The 18,437-nt window shown below is 41.5% G+C and overlaps 2 protein-coding genes across 2 annotated transcripts in view; both read left to right on the top strand.

Annotated features, from left to right (window-relative positions):
- Positions 1-7,832, top strand: part of rb1 (retinoblastoma 1) — a 32,482-nt gene extending 24,650 nt beyond the window's left edge. Inside the window, exons 18-27 of the mRNA XM_080040954.1 lie at positions 445-560; positions 2,706-2,860; positions 4,247-4,392; positions 4,508-4,612; positions 4,708-4,821; positions 4,907-5,055; positions 5,164-5,194; positions 5,307-5,452; positions 5,614-5,660; positions 5,766-7,832. Coding sequence (XP_079897080.1) covers positions 445-560; positions 2,706-2,860; positions 4,247-4,392; positions 4,508-4,612; positions 4,708-4,821; positions 4,907-5,055; positions 5,164-5,194; positions 5,307-5,452; positions 5,614-5,660; positions 5,766-5,830 — 1,074 coding nt within the window. The 3' untranslated portion in view covers positions 5,831-7,832. The remainder of the gene's footprint in view (positions 1-444; positions 561-2,705; positions 2,861-4,246; positions 4,393-4,507; positions 4,613-4,707; positions 4,822-4,906; positions 5,056-5,163; positions 5,195-5,306; positions 5,453-5,613; positions 5,661-5,765) is intronic.
- Positions 7,833-9,324: 1,492 nt separating this feature from the next.
- On the top strand, positions 9,325-17,766 carry LOC307261026 (short transient receptor potential channel 2-like; the record flags this gene model as incomplete). Its single annotated transcript, XM_080041463.1, has 13 exons — positions 9,325-9,339; positions 10,506-11,198; positions 11,299-11,499; positions 11,612-11,776; positions 12,426-12,600; positions 12,692-12,892; positions 13,782-13,944; positions 14,081-14,173; positions 15,057-15,249; positions 15,353-15,480; positions 15,562-15,634; positions 15,716-15,833; positions 16,919-17,766. The coding sequence occupies 13 exons, from the start codon at positions 9,325-9,327 to the stop codon at positions 17,764-17,766; spliced, it is 3,066 nt and encodes a 1,021-aa protein (XP_079897589.1).
- Positions 17,767-18,437: the final 671 nt, after the last annotated feature.

Below are 18,437 nucleotides of genomic sequence, written 5' to 3'. Positions count from 1 at the left end.
CACTTGTTGTGTAAGCTTATGGGGACGTCTTAACCCTAGGATGTGACTAATTATTGCCATTAAAAAGTCATACAGTGTGTAATTCATCTTTCATTTTCCAACCCCACCTTTCTGAAAACTTGTGCTCAAAAAACACCAGGTGGATTTATTTTCCGTTATGATGTCATAAGGGGCGAATCCAACCGCCAGTTAGATTTAGGGCCAATCAGAGCAGACTTGGCTTTTTGAAGGTTGGGTTTAAAGAGACAGGCTCTAAAACGGAGAGTTTCAGACAAAGGCTGAAAAGAGTAAATTCAGCAATGGCATTGTGAAAAATACGAACTGTTTTTTTTAACCCTACACCATGAAAACTGTTTCTAGGGGAAACCCAAATGACAATATTGAACCTTAAAAAGGCATTATATATGACCTTTAAATATAAATAAACCTGTTGTTTTTCTGCAGGGCTCCCCGCTGTTTGAGCTGCTGAAACAGGAGCATGAGGGCGGAGCAGCTGAGCAGGTGGAGACCCCAGCCAGTTTTAGCCAACCACTGCAGCACAACCACACCGCAGCTGACCTGTGAGTCCACCACCATCCCACAATGCATCTGTCTGTGCTAAAGGCCACGGGCCTCTACGAATAGTCAAATCTTCTATCCTTTAAGCCTCCAGAAGTTTTGTTTTAGTCGAGTAAAATCTTCCTCTCTTCTCTTCTCCTCTCTTCTGTTTTACCGCGTCTCTCGTTAGTATTTGCGTAGAGTTGGTAATACCGTCGGTGGCCTGTTGCTTTAAATCTTGCCGCCGGAAAGGATTATGGGATACCACTATGTCCTTTCCTTTCGTAAAGGTTGGTCAGGAGTAACCTATGCTAAAGGAGGGTTAAAGGATGCACCAAGGCTCCTTTCTTAAGCATTTTTAGAATTCGAACCACCTATCCGCCAAGTACTTCCGGGTCATCTCGTTAGGAAATTAAATTTCCTATGCAAAAAAGAGAATCCGTAGAGGCCCCACGACTCGATATGAGCCCTCCTATCTGTTCTTTTAACCTCCTCCCCTACCTTTCATTCTTAACATTGTTATTATCTGTGATTTGTGCATTTACAGTGGAGGAAATAAGTATTTGATCCCCCACTGATTTTGTAAGTTTGCCCACTTACAATGAAATGAGCGGTCTATAACTTTAATGCTAGGTTTATTTTAACAGTCAAAGACAGAATATCAAAAAGAAAATCCAGAAAATCACATAAAAAAAAAGATATAAATTATTTTGCATTTCATTGAGGGAAATAAGTATTTGATCCCCTACCAACAATAAAGGATGCTGGCTCCCACAGAACAGTCCTTTAACTTTAAGAAAGTTCTCCTGATCTCAACTCGTTACCTGTATAAAAGACACCTGTCGTTAACTCTATAAAAGACACCTGTCCACAGAATAAATCAGACTACAACCTCTCAATCATGGGCAAGACCAAAGAGCTGTCTAAGGACATCAAGGACAAGATTGTAGACCTGCACAAGGCCGGAATGGGCTACAAGACCATTGGTGAGAAGCTGGGTGAGAAGGAGACAACTGTTGGTGCGATTATTAGAAAATGGAAGAAGCACAAAATGACCATCAATCTCCTTCGGTCTGGGGCTCCAGGCAAGATCTCACCTCGTGGGGTCTCAATGATAATGAGAACGGTGAGGGATCAGCCCAGAACTACAAGGCAGGAGCTTGTTAATGATCTCAAGGCAGCTGGGACCACAGTCACCAAGAAAACCATTGGTAACACACTGCGCTGTAATGGATTAAGATCCTGCAACGCCCGTAAGGTCCCCCTGCTCAAGAAGGCACATCTGAAGTTTGCCAATGAACACCTGAACGACTCAGAGAATGCTTGGGAGAAGGTGATGTGGTCAGATGAAACAAAGATTGCAAAGATTGAGCTATTTGGTATTAATTCAACACGCTGTGTTTGGAGGAAGAGGAATGCTGAGTACAACCCCAAGAACACCATCCCCACCGTCAAGCATGGAGGAGGAAGCATTATGCTTTGGGGGTGTTTCTGTGCTAAGGGGACAGGTCGACTTCACCGCATCGAGGGAAAGATGGATGGGGCCATGTACCATGAAATCCTGGCTGACAACCTCATTCCCTCAGCCAGGTCACTGGATCATGGATGGGTCTTCCAGCATGACAATGACCCAAAACATACAGCAAAGGCAACAAAGTGGCTCAAGAAGAAGCACATTAAGGTCATGGAGTGGCCTAGCCAGTCTCCAGACCTAAATCCCATCGAAAATCTGTGGAGGGAACTGAAGCTTGGAGTTGCCAAGCGACAGCCTCAAAACCTCAAAGATTTGGAGAGGATCTGCAAAGAGGAGTGGTCCAAAATTCCTCCTGAGATGTGTGCAAACCTGGTCATCAACTACAAGAAACGTCTGACCTCTGTACTTGCCAACAAGGGTTTCTCCACCAAGTACTAAGCAATGCTTTGATAGGGGATCAAATACTTATTTCCCTCAATGAAATGCAAAATAATTTATATCTTTTTTTTTACGTGATTTTCTGGATTTTCTTTTTGATATTCTGTCTTTGACTGTTAAAATAAACCTAGCATTAAAGTTATAGACCGCTCATTTCATTGTAAGTGGGCAAACTTACAAAATCAGTGGGGGATCAAATACTTATTTCCTCCACTGTACATTCAGTTAAATTATATTTGATCCAATGCCTTTACAGATATCTGTCCCCCATGCGTCCTGGCATGCGTGTCTTGCCTCCTGAGTCCTCTGCTATGCACATCTCTCAAGCTTCCTCCCAGCCTCTGACCCAGCCTGCCGGACCCACTTCTCGACAGCCGAAATCGAACTCTCTCAGCCTCTTCTATAAAAAATGTAAGATGGCGTCCAAGATCGAATGCATAGTTTTTTGATCAATGCAGATTACTTTTGGTTTAAAGGTCACATATTATGCTAAATGCACTTTTTAAATGTGTTCCAACATATCCATGGGTCCACGGTGTGCCTAGAGACTGCCAAAATATCAAAAAAATAACAATCTCTCCTTTTCTCACTCTCTCCCTTTCTGAAACCCCCACCCCTCCCCCCCAATATACTCGAGTCAGAATTCTCGCCGACTATTACGTCACAGTCGGCACAGCCACATCCCCATATTTTCTTTATATGTCCATGCTTCCCCCCACATAAGTAACCAGAAACGTCCGATCCGATGGAAAATTTCCCCGCTAAGCGACAAGATGCCCATAGTACAGCCTGAATGTTACATACACCAACACAGAATGCTTTTGCTCATACTCCACTAATTTATCTTAACCACAGCAGTCTATTAATGCCTCGTTTTTAATAACACAACGGATAGGAAGCTACTTGTGGGTTTTTTTAAACGGTGAAACTAAAATAATATTTTTATTGGTATTTTTGCCTGCCTGGTGTATAGCTATTAGCTTTGGGACAAGCAACCAGCTTTTGCTCATAACACGCTGTTTATCTTCCCCACAGCAGTCTGACAAAGCCTCGTTTTTAGCAAGACAAAGCATAGGAAGGTAATAGAGTCGAAGTCTAGCTTTGAAGCTAATTTTTTCACTGATTTTCGTGATATTTTTAGCCGTTAACTTCCGTGCTAACGGCTAAAAGTACAGGCACTGTGGACAGGCTACTACTACAGGCTATGGACCCGTCGCTTCGGGAAAAGCATTGATATTTTGCCCATTACAAGCTCTTTATATTCTCCACAGCAGTCTGAAAATGCCTCGTTTTTAGCCAGACAAAGCATAGGAAGGTAATAGAGTTTTAGTCTAACTTTGAAGCTCATTCTTTCTCTGATTTTCGTGATATTTTTAGCCGTTAGCTTCCGTGCTAACGGCTAAAAGTACAGGCACTGTGGACAGGCTACTACTACAGGCTATGGACCCGTCGCTTCCAGAGAGGGGCGGGGGCAGCTCAAAGATTGTATATTTACGAGGGGAGCTGCAGCTCGGTTTAAGAAATAGGCCATCGTGAGATTAGCTGAACATCAGGGTATCTAGGCATACTACAATAAATGATCTGAACGGTTTTTTCAGCAAACAACTAAAGAAAAACGTATTAGGGACCTCTAAGACCATATAATATTGACAGAAAAGTTTATAATATGTGAGCTTTAAGTTTACTTCCACAAGACTAAATAATAGATTTGTGGTCAAACGGTAATCCTGATGCTGTCATCTCCACTTTACAAATGTATAACTGAACACTTGTCTTTGGGCTTTCCTCTGTGGGCAGTGTACCGCCTGGCCTACACAAGGCTGAAGATCCTCTGCTCCTACCTGCTCTCCAACCACCCCGAACTGGAGCCCATCATATGGACCCTGTTCCAGCACACTTTGCAGCACGAGCACGAGTTAATGAGAGACCGCCACCTCGACCAGGTAACCATGACTATACGCTTTCTGATTTGGTCCCTGTCTTTCAATTGGTCAGTCACTCTTGATGTTCTCTAAGCATCTCTTTCCTCAATTCTTTTCCTTCTCATTCTCCTTGTAGTTGATGATGTCAGCCATGTACGCCATATGTAAAGTGAAGAGTGTTGATCTGCGCTTTAAGACAATTGTCACAGCCTACAAGAACATGGCCAACACCAACCAGGAGGTGACAATATTTAATGTTATAATGTTTTTGTTGTAATGGTATTGGTATTGTGACATAAAATGGTTATGAACTCTGTGTCACTCTAAATGTTACAGACCTTTAAGCACGTGTTGATCAGCGAGGGCCACTTTGACTCCATCATTGTCTTCTACAACCAAGTCTTCATGCAAAAGCTGAAAACAAACATCCTGCAGTATGCGTCTACAAGGGTAAGTCACCTCCCCTGTGAAGATTCTACAGTTTGACCCTTCCTACTACTACATCCTCTCACTGTTCACTGTTGTGTTTTTGTAGCCGCCCACCCTCTCTCCGATCCCACAAATACCACGCAGCCCCTACAAGTTCCCCAACTCTCCTCTGCGTGTGCCTGGGAGCAACAATGTGTACATCTCCCCTCTGAAAAGCCCACGCATGTCCCCGGGAATCATGACTCCTCGCTCCAAGTGAGTTCTGCATATTCATGGAACATTGTTCTTCCGGACAGCTTAAGTAGTTGTTGGAGAAAAAATAAATAAATGTGCTGATGATCACTTCTGCTTTTTGTCTTACAGAATGCTGGTATCAATCGGTGAATCTTTTGGGGTGAGAGTCTCCTTTTGTTTGCTTTGTAGCACATTAAATTATCTCAATTTAACAAGTGCAATGGCAACGATTTCTTTATCTTTATTTATTTATCTGATGTTTCCATCCGCAGCTATCCAATCGGTTCCAGAAGATCAACCAGATGGTCAACAGCAGCAGCGAGCGCTCCTTTAAGAGGACTCTGGATCTGGGCTCCACCCCCAAGCCTCTAAAGAGGTTGCGGTTTGATGTGGATGGGCAAGATGAAGCCGATGGCAGGTCTGTTGCAAATATTATTTGTATTGGCCATTTTACTGACTGTACATCAATGTAAAAAAAACTAAAAAGAAACTAACTAACACTACACTTACTTAATTTATCATTGCATTTGTGAATATAATTTCAATTAAAAAATACACTTTATGTATTTTAATTTGCAGCAAATCTGGAGGAGATTCTACGCTGATACAGAAACTCGCAGAGATGAGTGAGTGAAACCACTTAATATATGAAGTTCTGTTTTTTGCCTTTTCATATGCCAAATTAGTCCTTTTTGTTCATTCTAACTATCTAACATGTTTTTTTCGTGCAGGCTCCACTCGGAGTCGCATGCAGGAGCAGAAGATAAAGGAGGAGGCAGAATCAAGAAAGGAGTAACCCTACAACCTACTGAACTGACCTGCACTGTTAGTGACAACATGAACACTATCCTCTATTTCACACACCATGTGAAACATGGGTTTTTCTGTACATTTAGTATTGGATTTTAGTCTTTATTTAACTTTGCCTTTTGAGGAGTAATATGTGAATACAGAGGACTTTTTCCTCTTTTCTTTTGTTGATGCTTTAACTGAGTGTTTAAACTGAAAAATAATTGAGGTCATTTTTGTCGTGTTTGAGATGAGTTTTAAGTGCGGTATTAATTTGTGGTCATTCTCAGAAATCATTGTTTTGGCTCATGCATGATCTCAATATTCAGGAGTCTGTTGAGATGCATTGCTGCTTTTTCTGTTGTTAAATAATCAGTTGAGCCTTTGCCACCATTAGGAGCCTAACAGAAGCCCCTTTTACACACCCAGTGAAAGCCGGGAATATGCCGGAATTTCGGCCCGCCGCCCTGCTGTATAAATGCGACCGTTGCGGAACGAGGGAAGAAAAGTGCGAGAGATTGTTCCGGGAATTTTACTACCTCGGGGGGTAGTAAGATTCCCGACACAATCAGTTCCGCCTCTCTGTTTAAATGTGGCCAGCTTGTTGTTGCGGAACAGGGGGGCGTTTGACGTTCCATAGCCTACGTTCTAAACATGCGACCATGTTAGCAGTTGAAGGACGTGTGTTTAACATTAACCACGGCGGACTGATGTCCTGTAAAAATCACCAAATAAAAGGAAGGGCGTATAATCTAGCTGGTCATGAAGTCCGCTGCTCAATCCAAACCCCCACGCTTCATTTTGCAGAGTGTATGAGTCTATTTCTGCCCAGGGGAAGTTGTACAATGGGAAAGCTAGGCTAGGCTAAGCTAGGCTGCGACCGGATCGCCACCACTATTATTATCCTAAGTCTGAGCGTATATCCACACTTTATTTCTGTCTACAGTAACGTGACTTCACACACAGTGTGTATGTGTGTGTCTGATTGGCAGATCGCTGCCCTTACAAAGAGACTCGCTCACAACCAACCTGTCACACACACACACACACACACACACACACACACACACACAGGTGAAGCGGTCGGATTGATTTAGTCAGTTTGGTTAACTGTCCCAGTGATGTTGGACTCAGCGCGTAGCGAGATCAACTGGCACATCGTGGGGACAGTAAAATACGGCCCTCTTACTGCAAGCTCCAGCACTTCTGCTCTCAATTCACCGGCCAGTGTTGTTGCTGTAAAGCAGCTGACCGGCGCGGTGCTAAATGTTTACGTCACACCTGACACTGTTTACAAGCACCTCTTTCATTCCGGAACGCTGTGTAAAAGGGGCTACTGATGCGCCAGCAGGCCGGCGTTGCTTGGTTCTGTGTAAATAACACAGAAGCAAGCAAAGCCGGCATATTGGAGTGATGTTGTTCCGCAATCTCTGTGTAAAAGGGGCTAGAGTCTATACAAAGGTTGACATTTCAAATGTTTCAATCATGATGTGACAGTTTGTGTTAAATCATGATAACAAAAAGGATTTAATGTCATCCTTACAGGGAAATCAATATGTCTTTCAATGTTTTTACTTTTAAAGTGATATTTTACTCTGGAACTTCTTTTTTTGCTTCTTGGGAAAGTCTTTAGTTTGTGCCATAAAGTGAGAAGGAGGAAATGATCAAATAGCACTTGAAGGAAAATCCTACATGATTTGCACTCCCAAAAAAGATTGCATGTAGTTGTAAAGGATTTGGTTACAGGTAAAGCTTATCTTTGATATATAGTGTTATAGCAACTCTCGTTTTGCTTTTGTCTGGAAAAAATTATAGTTTACATTATACATCAAATGTTAACACCTTCTTGTGTTTTTCAACTCAAGGAATATTTTCGTTTTAAGTTGTTTTAATTCCAGTTTTCACTACATAATTTTTATAAAGAAAATACAGCGATGAATACACACCACATAGAGAAGATGAAGGTGTGGACTTCACTTCAGAAGAAGTATACATAGAAATGTCAATTATCAGAGTTTGTAAATTGAAAAGTGTTTATATTGTACTTAATTGAAGTGGTTTCTTAAAAGTAGTAAATATTTCTTTTGAACGTATAATTTGTTTTTATACTTCTTTGCATACAGCTACTTACATCTTTGCTAATCGGTTGCCATGACTCCGTTACCTTCGCGGCCAACAGTAGGTGATGACAGTATGTAGAGTTTAACAAGCTGGTCCACGAAGGAGCATATTTGCTGTTCAGTTAGATTTTTTTTAAGATGTGGGTATTGTCATCAAAAGAACAGCTGTCACACCACTTTAAGAGCATTACTGTACATCTACAGTGGCCCTTTTCCTCCCTCTGCTGTGCACTTGTGTATTCACAGTCTAGTTGACTAAATGACTGATAAACACATGCTGTACTGTAAATTAGATAAGCCTTCATTTCAAACATAATTTTTATTTTAATATAACCTGAAAACTGTCGGCAGTGACCAAGTTTCCATGGTAAAGTACATACTGCAGTCAGTGGTAGAGGAAGCATTCAAATCCTTCAGTAAAAAAAAAAATACTAATACCACATGGTAAAAATACTCCTCTACAAGTCAACGGTATCCATTTAAAATAAAACTTTGTGTAATAAGAATTGTTTTTGTTAAAAATATTGAAAGTACTCAATGCAGAAAAACGTCTGCAGGCTGTGAGTGTCATACTAGATAATTAGTGTATTATATTATTACTCATAAATTCATATAAAAGCAAGATTTTATTTTTGATTTGTAGTTGGTTGACAAGCTCATTTAAAAAAAAAAAAATTAAGAACTCTGATGATTTTGATTCTGATTTATAGGTTTATAAAAGTATCATAAAATAGTGATAAATGCTCATCAGAGTAGCCCAAAGTGATACCCACAAGGCTTGTTTTTTTCCAACCAACTCAGAACAAGGTTTTGACATGTACAATTCCACCACTGCATAAACTGTAGTCATTGTGATTTACTGCTTTTACTGCATAAAAAGAGAGTAGTGAAGATAATCACTTTGTCCTTTACTCTCTGCACCTTGTTTATCCCACTGCTGCTGTGAACTCCCTCCAGCTCCTTTGGGGGAAACCATGACAGCTGCTGCCTGTTCAGTAACAGCTTCCTTAATTGTACCATGGCACTGTTTCCAATGGGAAAGACCATAGTTAATTCCTGTTTGAACACAGGAACAGTTTGGTTTGGGCCCGGCCAAGCATTAAACACTTTGGAGTGGTTACATTTTAATTGGCCCACGGCCCCATGGGAGATTGATGTATGTTTTTGAGTGTGTCGGTGCTGATACCGTGCAGTCAGCCGGTAGCACATGATCTCAGGACACCCAAGCGCTCAATTCTAGTCTTATTCAAGCTGCTTGTGCAAAACTATTGAGATTTCACTTTTATCTCTGTAGCTAAATTTCATTTCTCCAGAGAATGTGATTGTGCTTTCATTTCAGGATCACTGCTCAAAGTTATACTGCTTTTTTTTATCATCAGGAATGGAAAACCTCACGGTAAGCAGAGTTTTATTCACTCGTGGTTTGTGGAATTTGTCATCAATAGATGACAGTGAAAGTAAAGAGTAAAAGATAAGTTTTAATTAGGCTAAAAATGGTAAATCTTAAGCTGCTGTGCTGCATGTAGGCTATCATTTAAAAGCCTTTATTATAACGGACTATTCAATATTTTATTAATGAGTTGTGTTTAACTTGATGCCATACAATTTGTCTCCGGCACTCATTCGTAGAATATGCAACTTTCTTTCTCTCTCTCTCTCTCTCTCTCTCTCTCTCTCTCTCTCTCTCTCTCTCTCTCTCTCTCTCTCTCTCTCTCTTTCTTTGTGCAGCCCAGTGGTTCTCAATTATTTTCTGTCATGCCCCCCTTAGGGGACAGAAATGTTTTTGCGCCCCCCCCCCCCCCCCCTAAATGAGAACCTGCTAATATTTATTTATTTATCTGTACAAAACCACTGTATGAGTTTCTGGCACGAGCATTCTGCATACAATCACCTTATTATCAAATTAGATAACAAAAATTTGCTGAGATAACTTCTGCAGCAAAAACATTCAAAGTTCAATTTATTAGCTCAATTTGTAACATTTAAACAAGACTGCTCAGTCACAAGAGCAAATGATTCACTGAGGTTTGCATTTCATTCAAAACATTTTTAAACTGTAAACATAGTTAAGGTGGTATTTTTTATTATTATAGGCCAATAGGCCTTCTGTGATGAGATAACCAATAATTCATTAATGTTATTATTAGTCTACTTGCTTGATTTCTTTTTAAATAGCCTACAGAGACACTTGGAGACACATGTGGACATTTATTTACTGCAAATCGCGGCCTTTTGCGCGGATATGACCATACAAGCACACATCGCGCTTTCTAGCACTTGAAAAAAATAATATATAAATCAAAAAATCAAGTCAGTTGGAAATCAAGGCAGCCCGCGCCCCCCCCCTGACAACTCACGGCGCCCCCCTGGAAGCACTGGTGTAGCCTATATTTAATTTTCTGACAAGATTTTATCCTCTAATGAAACCAATTTGGGAGTTAGCTATTTCCCTGACATTTGTCATTAATTTGATAAAAAATAATAATAATGTGTGGACAACGGACATCTACTCCTGCTGACTGTCTTGTCCTGTCCTGTCCTGTCCTGTCTTGTCCCTTTTAGCCAGAACAATGGCGCGAGATCATGAACAAGAAAATGCGGTTCCGTCCGGAGCTGATCACGGCCATACAGGAGGGGAACGTGGAGCTGCTGCGTGGCCTGCTGAAGACCGGCGACGGCATCATCCGACAGCTGGACGAGTCTGAGGACCGCCAGTGGAGAGAGGCCCTCAACCTGTCCATCCGCCTGGGCAACGAGGGGGCCATGGACGCCCTGCTGCAAGGGGTCAAGTTTGACTTCCGGCAGATCCACGAGGCCCTGTTGGTCGCCGTGGACACCAACCAGCCCCGAGTGGTGAAGCGTCTGCTGGACCGGCTGGACCAGGAGAAGGGCAACAAGATGGACGTGCGGTCCTTCTCCCAGGCCATCTACGACCGCTCCATTGACAACTCCCAGTTTGCCCCCGGTGTGACCCCCCTGACCTTAGCCTGTCAGAAAGACCTGTACGACATAGTCACCATGCTCACCCAGAAAGGCCACGTCATCCCATGGCCGCACAAGATATCCTGTGCCTGTCTGGAGTGTCGCAACGGCCGGCAGTACGACCTGCTGAAGTTCTCCCTGTCTCGCATCAACACCTACCGCGGCATCGCCAGCCGCGCCTACCTGTCTGTCACCTCGGACGATGCCATGCTCAGGGCCTTCAGTCTCAGCAGAGAGCTCCGCATGCTCTCGCAGAAAGAGCCCGAGTTCAAGGTCCGATAACGTTAGAAGAAGGATGTCCCCACTACACTCTGTCCACAGTAATGTCTTTGTTGTTACCTGACTGCTGTGCTGTGGTGTCTCTCTCCTGCAGCCTCAGTACTTGGGCCTGGAGGAGCTTTGTCAAGAGTTTGCCGTTGAGTTGCTGGGCATGTGTCGCAACCAGAGCGAGGTGACCACAATCCTGAACAGCTGCGGAGACCAGAGTCAGGATTCCTTAGAGGAGCAGGCCTTTCAGGAGGGGATACCCAACCTGTCCCGTCTTCGGCTTGCTGTCAACTACAATCAGAAGCAGGTCAGCTCAGGCTACTGTCACCCAAGACGTGGTGAGGGGAAAAAAGAAAACATGTACTTTATGTGTAATGTCCCTCTGCCAATGTGTGTGTGTGTGTGTTTTTTCTGTGTAGTTTGTGGCCCATCCAATCTGCCAGCAGGTTCTGTCTTCCATCTGGTGTGGGAACCTGGAAGGCTGGAGAGGTAGCAGGACGGCCTGGAAGCTCTTTGTCTCCGTGGGGATCTTTTTCACCATGCCCTTCTTCTGCCTCGTCTACTGGGTCGCGCCCAAGTCAAAGGTCAAGTCAAGCGGGTATCGCCAGATGTTTTCTCATGCACTTTCTGGAGGAAAAAAAGAGTTCCACGAGAGACATTTAATTAACCGTTTAAAGCCTGATCAATAACAACAAAGCCACATCGAATAGTAGGCAGGAAACTCAAGACAATTGTAATGTGACTTTTTGTATCACATTTATTCTAATCAGGCATTTTTGGCATTTTATTGATCTCAAGAATGCACAGTAGTATATTGTAGAAAAATATTGTCCATTGCATTTGTAATATTTAGAATATTTCAGTTGGTTTGGTTATTTATTTTTAAATGTGAACCTTTTTACAACCTTATATTTCACCTTTTGACCTTGTGTGTTTTTTTTTATAGTCAAAAACATGTGTTTGGCATTGTGGTGGGCAAAATGCAGAGTGCATCATGAAATGCAATACATTGACCATTTATGGATTTAATAGATATGTTATTTATGTATACCTGTTGTATCATATTTGATACATGTTAAAAACAACTCGACTATTAAATTAGGTACAAAATACAGCAGAAATTCATGATATTTCAAATATTACACATTAGGCAGAACAAGAGGACGGTCACCACAATGAGCAAAAGTGTGTCTTGACTTTGACAGTTGGCATCCTCCTTTGTGTTATCTCCAGGCAGGAAAGTTAGTAAAGATCCCTGTGATCAAGTTTCTCATCCATTCCGCCTCCTATCTGTGGTTTCTCATCACGTTACTTGGAGAATCCATATCTATGGAGATGTATCGAGACAAGTTTGCATCCCGGCAGCAGAACATGCTGCACAATTCCTTCCACATGGTGTGGGTGGTTGGTAGGTCCATTCTCTCTCTTTTCCAATTCCCCTCTACAATGTGCACAAGCAAATCTTTTTTAAACTGTTTATACTGAGCTGTCTCGTGTAGGATTCTTCTGGTACGAGTGTAAGGAAGTGTGGATCGAGGGGCTGCGCATGTACTTCCTGGACTGGTGGAACTGCTTGGACGTGATGGTGCTCAGCATGTACCTGGCGTCCTTTGCGCTACGTGTGCTCATCGTGCTCAAGGGTTACTTCCTCTGCCACGACCACAGTGGCACAGAGGAGTGCATCTACTTCACTCAGACCGGTGAGACGGCCATATCGGGCCATTCATACAAAATTATTGTCAAAGGTCTTAAAGGTCACGTTATGATCATTTTCTGGTTAAAAATTGGGATTCGGGTTTCTTCAAGAAACTGCTGTCATCGTGTAGTGTCCAAAAAAAACTTTTTATTTCTAAACGTGCCATTGCTAAATCTTGTCTTTTCGGCCTCTCTCCGAAACACTCCGTTTTAGATTCTCTTTAAAGGCACACTAGGTAATTCTGGATAATGTTTGTTGAAAAATCACTTTTTGTTAAAATCAGTGAATATCTCCTCATAACCTAGCTGTACGTACTGTGTGTGCGTTGAAAATAAATGGTGTGCGAATACACAGCCTACGCTCTGTAAACTGGTTTGTAATCAAAGGGTATGTAAACAAAATAGGTTGATCCCTTTGTTTGCATACCAGTTTCCAGAGCCTAGGCTCTGTATTAACACACAGTACAGGTAGCAGATTGTGAGGAGATATTTACCGATTTTGACAAGAAGTGATTTGTCAACTAGTATGCCTTTAAGTCCTGCCTTCCAAATAGCCCAGTATGCTCTGATTGGCCCTGAGTCTAACTGCCGGTTGAGTGTGCTTATCACAGGTGGATGTAGTGCTAGGTAAGGTTTGTAATAAGGGAGCGTTGTTCTCTCCTTGTGATGTCATAAGGGGAGAGAAATCCGACTGGGGTTTTTAAACACAGGTTTTCAGACTAGTGGAGGTGGAGAAAATGAGAGAGGGTAGTTTTTTCTCATACTTTGGGAGTCTACAGACACACCGGGGGGGACCCATATTAATACTGAAACCCAAGAAAAGGTGCATTTTGCATAGAAGGTGACCTTTAATGCTGAACATCCTGTGTTATGTGGTGTGAAACTGTTTTGCAGTACGTGAGGACTGGCATCAGGAGGACCCTCAGCTGATTGCAGAGGTGCTGTTTGCAGTGACCAGCATGCTCAGCTTCACAAGGCTGGCATACATCCTGCCGGCCCACGAGTCTCTGGGGACCCTGCAGATCTCAATAGGGAAAATGATCGATGATATGATGAGGTAGAAACACTTTTTCATCTTGCCATCTGGCATATTCATATATTGATCACTTCCTGCAAGGGATTTCGGAGCACATGACAAAGAGAATGAGTGTGTTGTTTTCTTCCTTCCTTCCTTCTTTCTTTCTTTCTTTTAGATTTATGTTTATATTGATGATCATCGGAACAGCCTTCCTCTGTGGCATCAACAATATCTATGTTCCTTATGTCATCTCTCCCAATCTTGGCAGGTAAGAGTAAGGCGCCCTCTTGAGAAATCACAATTACACAAGGCTGCTCATCCACCAGCTGCTCTGGTACAGCTGCCAGTAAGCCCAATCAAATATGCCAAATTCCCTTTTCTCAAATAAGCCTATTTTAGTTCAGCCTACATAGAATTTTACCATATCAGAGCCAGACTGACATATATACTTGGTCAGTATGTGAGCTAATATGAGCTTAGTGTAGATATATTGATGTTGGTAAATATGCCAGACAGTTATTTACAAGAAAAGTGAATACAGAAATGCCAAAGATATGTTAAAGATAATTCACAACGGTATTGCAGCCCCATAGTTTCACAACCGGAGAGCACTGACTTGTTTATTTTTCAATTGTTAAATGTCCCACATTTTGAAAAGCAAATATATGGGAACCTTATAAAACATGTTTGTGTTTAGGATTTTTATGTTAAGTCATTCCCATTAGCATATATATTTGTATTACATGTTTTTAATTTGCAAATATCAAGTTAAAAAGAATCCAGTATTGCTTGGGATATATATGATGCAATGTTTAAACCAGATTTCTTATTAACAGAAATATTACAAATAGCAAGATAGCCAACAATAATTTGTCCTACTCTGTATACTTCTTCTTAGTAATAGTCTTTTCTGCTAATTCAAATGATTGGTAATTAGTTTAAGTATTTACTTGACAACATACTCACTGCACTTTGTCATCCAGATGTGAACAATGGAATAAGTGCAGACAAGAATCTTGAATACTAAATAACATCTCTGAAGTATCAGACCGTTTCTGTAGTGTAAAGTGTGCTTTCTCTTTTGTAATTTCAAAGAATAGTATGGAAATGGTCTCCGCGTGATAACACTTTAACTGACTGCACTGCTGCAGGTTTAATGAGACGTTCCACTTCTTATTCTGGACAATGTTCGGTGTGGCCAACATCGAGTACGTGGACATGGCACAGTTTGCGTTGGCTGAGTTCGTAGGAAGGGTACTGTACGGCATCTTCACGCTAGTCATTGTCATCGTCCTTCTCAACATGCTCATAGCTATGATCACCAACTCCTTTCAGAAAATTGAGGTAGAATTTATTTTGTTGTTCTTTTAAACTATATTTATGGCAAACCTACAATAAAAGCAGAAACTAAAGACTGACACTGACATCTCAACATCTTTTATTTCAGGATGATGCAGATGTTGAGTGGAAATTTGCCAGGTCAAAGCTGTACCTCAGTTACTTCAGAGAGGGCCTCACCATGCCTGTGCCCTTCAACATCATCCCGTCACCCAAAGCTGTCTTTTACATTTTAAGGTGAGCTCTTAAATAAAACCTTTGTGTATGTTTTTTTTTTAAATTAATTACATTATTTATTTATTTAAAATTATTTTCCAGAGGTATATTTAGACGAATCTGCTGCTGCTGCACTTATAATTCTGAGAAGGAATACCCTCCTATAGCCTCAATGGTCAGTGTGAGTTTGATATTCAAATACAGTAGTAGTTTTTTTTTACATATTCTTTGCTTAACAATTGGCCCTTTTTTTAAGGCCAATGACAAAGAATCTGAGAACAGCAAGTTACCTTACCGGCAGCAGGTGATCAGAGCTCTGGTGCAGCGCTATATCGAGTCAGCTCGCAGGGAGTTCGAGGAGACCAAGAGGAAAGGTAACCGTGACCTGTTACACTTGGCTCTACTATGGCCATCAGTTAAAAAGTCTGAAGTAAAGAAGACAATATGAGATAAAGTATGTCAAAAAAACATAGAGAAACACTAGACCCTGAAGAAGGCTCAAGCTGACATGTGTTGGTGCACTTGCCATATGAAACATTATATATTTCCAGAAACTTGTATTTCAAGTTTTATTTTGTGTATCCTAATGTTGTCACAACCTGTTCACCTTTCAGCCAATCAGCTGCCGCTTCAGCTATATGTAAACACATGTTAGCTTCTGTAAGCTAGAACAACATCAGTGTCAGTTGTTCTGAATCTAAATCAACTAAGGAGAGGCTGCTGTTTTAAACGAACACAGTAGCCTACACAGTCTCAGTAACTGAACCTCCCTAGTCAGCTAACCAGTTTGTGATCTTCATTTATGACTCAGCATCAAAAAGAAAAATTAGTGTTAGCAAGCTCGCAACTCAGCCTAGCTAATTAGCCAGCTAGGCAGGTAGTGTGTGCAGCCTTATCGAGCAAAATAAATGAATTAAATGTTTCTGTGAACTGTTTAATCTAATTACAGCTGGTTTACTGGATTCAGAATAACATTGTTTTTGTGGTTGCTAACAGTGGCTAAAGACGTCTCACTACTTTCATGAAAAGGGTCATGAACAAAGCATAATTTGGAAAAAAAATAGAATCAAAAAGGGATTTTGAAATTGGCAAGGAAATAAAAATAAAAGGCATTCATTGATATTTATTTTGAACATTTTAGGCCTCTATAAAAACACCTCTTATTTTGGAACACAAATAAAGAATACAATTATCTAAAGAATCAGATAAATAATAAAATAAGAAACAACTTAAAATGTTCTAATTTAAAACATTCTAAATAATTCATTATACATGATCATATGATCATATTGATCCACAAAACAAGTTAGGCAGCACTGCAGCACCAACTCTGCAGCATGTTGCCTAGTCACACTTTTTGAAGTAATGAGGAAGTGTTATCTGATTAAAAACTGTAAGCATATATTATTATAAAAGTGCCTGCACGCTGTGTTGTGATTGTTGTATTCTCTTCCCTCAGATATCGGGAATCGGATCACTGAGCTGAACAAATCAGTCTGCAGGATGCACACTGATATAAAAGAGGTCCAGCATCTTCTGATTGCAGATGGACACTCTGCAAATGACGTAGAGACCAATGCGGGCTCCTCCATACTTGGGAAATACATCCTTGGTGCCAAGAACAATTTCAGAGGTTTTAACCAAAAACCAGATGAGAAAAATACATCACTTCACGTGACAGTGCACCAAGGAGAGGAAGAGGTGGATAAAGAAAAGGTTGACTCAGTTACCAAGCAGGCATCAGATACACAAGAGAATCCAGTAGGCGAATGTAGATCGAAGCAGGTAACGGACTGTGACGTGGTGAAAATGGAGGAAGGCCGAGCTAAGAAGGAAAGTGAGAAAAAAGAACAGGTGGAAGCAGCAGACAAAAGGGAAAACACTGATAATGTCGTGAAGGAGGAGGCGGTGCAAGGGACAAGTTGTAATAATGTTGAAGAAAAGGTGAAGGCCGAGGCCACACAGAATGAGGGAGAACAAAGAGAGGTCTCCACAGTGTTGAAGGACTGCACAGAGCCAAACCCCAAACAAGCTCAAATCACCAAAGTCAGTGATGAAAAGAGAGTTGGAAACAAGGTCAAAGACATAGAGCTGCGACAAGATAAAAAGGAGGCAAACTGGATGAAGGGAATGAAGTTTGAAAATAATGTAGCAGAGAAGTCTAGTGTCCGGGAGAGCACAGAAAAACCTGGAGACAAGAACATCATTGACTCACCAAAAGGCAGCAGCAGCTCCCAGGACACAGGCTTTGGTTCCTGGGAAGGAGAAGGATCGATGGAGGGGAAGCTACTGAATCCGCTACCATAGCGATGATGTCTGAAGTTAAAGGTGGAGTCAGCGATACTGGACGTTTGTTGTCAAAATCATTGAATATTTCCTCACAATCCGCTATTTGTCCGTACTGTGTGTGCACTAAAAACAAATCTAGTGTTAATACACAGCCTAGGCTCTGTACACTGGTATGTCAACAAAAGGCCCACCGTGGCTTGAAACATGCCAGTTTACAGTAACAGTATATTCTTTTTCTAAGATTCTAAGCAGATTTTTTGACAATCTGATTTTAACAACAACCATTCTCTAAAATCACCGACTCCACCTTTAAAGGGCCACACTGACTTCTTGGGGGTTTGACTCCTTGGCCACTTTATCAAATATCTGAGAAAAGGCCTGTAAAACAGTGTAATCTTCATTTTTATGCTTTGTTTTTGATTAAATAAACAATACGTATGGTGTGGTGTTCCTTTGGAAATAGCCAGGCTAGCTATTTGTTTACAGTTGTACTAAGCATAGCATCAGATTTACTGTACACACGAGAGAGCTATCTATCTTTGAAAGGGTGAACAATTCCTTTAGTCTTATACACGGATATTGTTAGAAACGTTTTATGCAGTTCAGTCGATCGGTGTCCAAAAACATGTGGCTTTCTGGCTGAAGTGTTCATTTTGGGGAATTCTCACGCTTCTCCTTGCCTCCCCTCC

The sequence above is a fragment of the Ammodytes marinus genome (genome assembly GCF_949987685.1).
Source record: "Ammodytes marinus genome assembly, chromosome: 14".
Taxonomy (NCBI): Eukaryota; Metazoa; Chordata; class Actinopteri; order Uranoscopiformes; family Ammodytidae; genus Ammodytes; species Ammodytes marinus.
This window is presented reverse-complemented; position numbering and strand designations above follow the sequence as displayed.